The sequence below is a fragment of the Theropithecus gelada genome, unplaced genomic scaffold (assembly GCF_003255815.1).
Source record: "Theropithecus gelada isolate Dixy unplaced genomic scaffold, Tgel_1.0 HiC_scaffold_4395, whole genome shotgun sequence".
In the NCBI taxonomy this organism is placed as follows: Eukaryota; Metazoa; Chordata; class Mammalia; order Primates; family Cercopithecidae; genus Theropithecus; species Theropithecus gelada.
The window spans coordinates 1-3,742 of NW_020260954.1; the positions used below are offsets into that span (position 1 = coordinate 1).

At 49.8% G+C, this 3,742-nt stretch overlaps 1 protein-coding gene across 1 annotated transcript; it reads left to right on the forward strand.

The window, feature by feature from the left end:
* Positions 1 to 127: 127 nt before the first annotated feature.
* Positions 128 to 2,228, forward strand: LOC112617793 (killer cell immunoglobulin-like receptor 3DL2; the record flags this gene model as incomplete). The annotated part of the gene is made up of 2 exons (XM_025374473.1): positions 128 to 412; positions 1,846 to 2,228. Coding segments are annotated over 2 exons (668 nt in total), but the record flags the coding sequence as incomplete, so codon positions are not given.
* Between the last annotated feature and the right edge of the window lie 1,514 nt (positions 2,229 to 3,742).

The following is a 3,742-nucleotide window of genomic DNA, read 5'->3' on the forward strand; positions in this document are numbered from 1 at the left end:
TGTAGCCCTGGACACCCAGGTGTGGTAGGAGCCTTAGAAACATGGAAGGGGAACAATCTTCTGAGCACACGGAGGGACGGGTGACTCCACATCCTCCTCTCTAAGGCAGCGCCTCCTTCTCCCCCAGGTGATCAGGACAAGCCCTTCCTGTCTGCCTGGCCCAGCCCTGTGGTGCCTCAGGGAGGAAACGTGACTCTTCGGTGTCACTATCGTGGTGGGTTTAACAACTTCACTCTGTACAAAGACGACAGAAGCCACATTCCCATCTTCCACAGCAGAATATTCCAGGAGAGCTTCCTCATGGGCCCTGTGACCCCGGCACACGCAGGGACCTACAGATGTCGGGCTTCATACACGCACTCCCTCACTGAGTGGTCGACTCCCAGCAACCCCCTGGCGATCATGGTCACAGGTCAGAGGGCTCCTGTCTGGGCTTCTCCTTGTCCCACCTCCTGAATCCCAGAGCTTCTGCTGGGGGTGTCCGTCAGGGTCCCATCACCCAGGACCTCACTGTCTTTGGGGTACAGGGGAATTGAATACACGGAAATGGGTGCTATGATGGGAAGAAAAACTGTCCCCAATATGGCTACATTCTAATCCCTGGAGCCTGTGACTCTTTATGTTATAGGGCAGGAGACTGAAGGGGAAGATAGAGCTCAGGTTGTTGACGAGTTGACCTTGAGATGGGGAGATGGCCTGGACTGTCCCACTGGGCTCAGTGTAATCACAAGGGTCCTCGTGAGAGGAGGAGGATGAGGAGAGTGGGTATTAGAGCAGCGTCGTGGGAGACTCCATCAACCACTGTGGGCTTTGAAGGTGGAGGAAGGCCACAAGTCACAATGGCAGGTGGCCTCTACGGGCTGGAGAAGTCAAGAGAACCGCTCTGCTGAGTCTCCAGAGGGAACACAGTTGTGTAGACGCCTTGTTTTTAGGGAGAACTGGATCCAATTTCTGTCTCCAGAAGTGGAAGGGTCAGTGTGTTTCTCCTGCTGCCATGTTTGGGATAATTTTCTGCAGCAGTAACAGGAAACCAACACAGGAACCAGCTCAAGGACGAGTTAAGAAACCAAACAACGATAGCCGGGCACTGTGGTGGGCACGAGTAAACCAACGACTGGATTCAATCGCTTGAATCCGGGAGGAAGTTGCAGTGAGCCAAGACCACACCACTGCACTCCAGCCTGGGTGAAAAAGTGACACTCTGTCTCAAAAATCAATTAATTAATCAATTAATTAAAGAAACCAAACAAAGAGAAGGTTGGCAACCCCAAGATCAGGAAGGGCGGGACGCTGATGCCACCACCAGGCTCCATCCACATAGGGAGGGGTCGATGCTCCTCGAACCTGCACCAGGAGCCAACCTGTGGAAGCTGAGGCCATGGAGAAGGCACAGGCATGGCAGGAGAGGCTCCCAATCCCCACCAGGAACAGGAAGTGTGGACACTGGTGCCTGCCTTACTGATCAGTTCATTCCTCCTGCCAGGGACTCCAGTTTGTCCAAAAGAGATGGAATCAGGCTGCTAAGAGCCTGGACATGCAGCCTGCCATGGTTCCTCTTCCACCCCCACGTAGACAGCAGGAAAGAGATGAGTGGGAAACAGATACAACAGCCTAAGAGATGAGGATGAGCCCAGTGGGAAGGGCGTCCGAAGCTAGTAGAGACAGACGGACAGAGAAGAGGGAGGGACACAGATGAAGGGACCTGCACAAGGGGATAAAAGACAGGGAGACACAGAGAGGAAGGAGAGAGACAGACAGCCTGGAGGGGAACCCTCACTCATTCCAGGTGCCATGGATATGATGACAAAGGGAGACGCCTTCTAAACTCACAACCTCTCTTTCTAGGAGTCCACAAAAAACCTTCCCTCCTGGCCCTCCCAGGTCCCCTGGTGAAATCAGGAGAGACGGTCACCCTAAAATGTTCCTCAGATACCGTGTTTGAGCACTTCTTTCTGCACCGTGAGGTGACCTTTGAGAAGCCCTTGCACCTTGTTGGAGAGCTCCATGGTGGGGGTTCCCAGGCCAACTATTCCATCAATTCCAAGACGTCTGACCTTGCAGGGACCTACAGATGCTACGGTTCTGTCACTCACTCCCACTATGTGTTGTCAGCTCCCAGTGACCCCCTGGACATCGTGATCACAGGTGAGAGTGTCCAGACATTCTTCTCATTGTCACCGGGACACAGAGTGAATGATCCAGGACTTGGAAGCCCCGGGTTGTCATGAGGAAGATGAGTGTGGGATTCTTATGGAGAAAGACTCACTTGGCGAGGTCTGTACCAACAGAGACAGAGAAACAGGAGACACAAGTACAGACCAGGTGTCATAACAGAGGACAGACACAGGGGGGATACAGGGAGGTAGAAAAGAGAGAAAGAGTTAAAGGGGACACCCAGACAGACAGACATGTCCCAGAGAGAGGCGTCCTTCTGTGCTGATTTTGCTCAGAGACTTGGCACAGGTTAGAAACTTCATTTCTGTTTTACCTCCACAAAGCGTTTCTACCAGGAGAACCCAAGGACACCCATATTTCTGTCCTGAGTCAGCACCTGTGGCCTCAGACCTTGTGGCACCTACAGATGCCGTGTTTGTTCTGACACCTCTGCCTTCTGTACAGTGGAGAGTCATCATCCCAGGATATCGTGGCCCCAGAACACCAACCCCTGTATGCTGTGTGTACTTGGGGTCCCCACACTGGATTCGGAGGCTCAGATTCCACATAATCCCACATATGATCGATTACTGAGAGACACAGAGAGAAATCAGGAACATCAAAAAGCAAAGACATAAACACACAGAGAATGAGCCAGAGGAAGGGGACTGAGAGACTCACAGACACATAAAGAGACAGAAGAGAGGGCAGAGGAGTGGAGAGAATGATGGGAGGAAGCAGAGAAAAGCTCCAAAATCAGAACCCTGAGGGAGGGGCACAAAGACAGAGATAGATAAAGATGTGGGGATTGATTGCAGAGATTCCAAATAGAAGTAGAGAGACTGAGAGGCAGAGAAAGACAAGGAGATGGAAAGAGACAGATGGTAGATGGGTAGATAGATATAGATAGATGATAAATAGGTAGATGATAGGTAGTGGATGGGTTATAGATACTTAGATGGCGTTTGATAGATGATACATAGAGATGATGATGATAGATTAGATAGATAGATAAATGGATCGATAGACAGATTGGTAGATAGATACATAGATACGTAGATGATACATAGAGACACAGAGGCAGACAGATAGAGAGGGAATAGACAGATGATACATAGGTATAGATAATAGATAGATGGTGGATAGATAGAGAGACAGAAAATTGAGAGAGAGAGAGATACATGATACATAGATATAGATTACAGATAGATTATTGATAGATTGACAGGTAGTAGATAGACAGATCAATCGATAGGTAATAGATAGAAATGTGCAGAAGGTTATGAACAAGACAGAAAGTGAGAAACTCAGAATTAAAGAAAAAGGAAGATCAAGTCAACAATCCAAGGAGGATCAGAGAGAAGAAAACAATACAAAAAGGGAAAACACACCTCAGGCTGGGGAAGTGAGGTCAGAGACCTAGAGGGACAGAGAAAGTGGAAGGAGGAAATAGACCTAAAGAGAGACAGGGTGGAGGGTGAGAGACAGAGAGAGCATTAGGTCATAGAGCAGGGGAGTGAGTTCTCAGCTCAGGTGTGAGGGGAGCTGTGACAGGGAAGAACCTCCCTGAAGAAACTGCCTCTTCTCC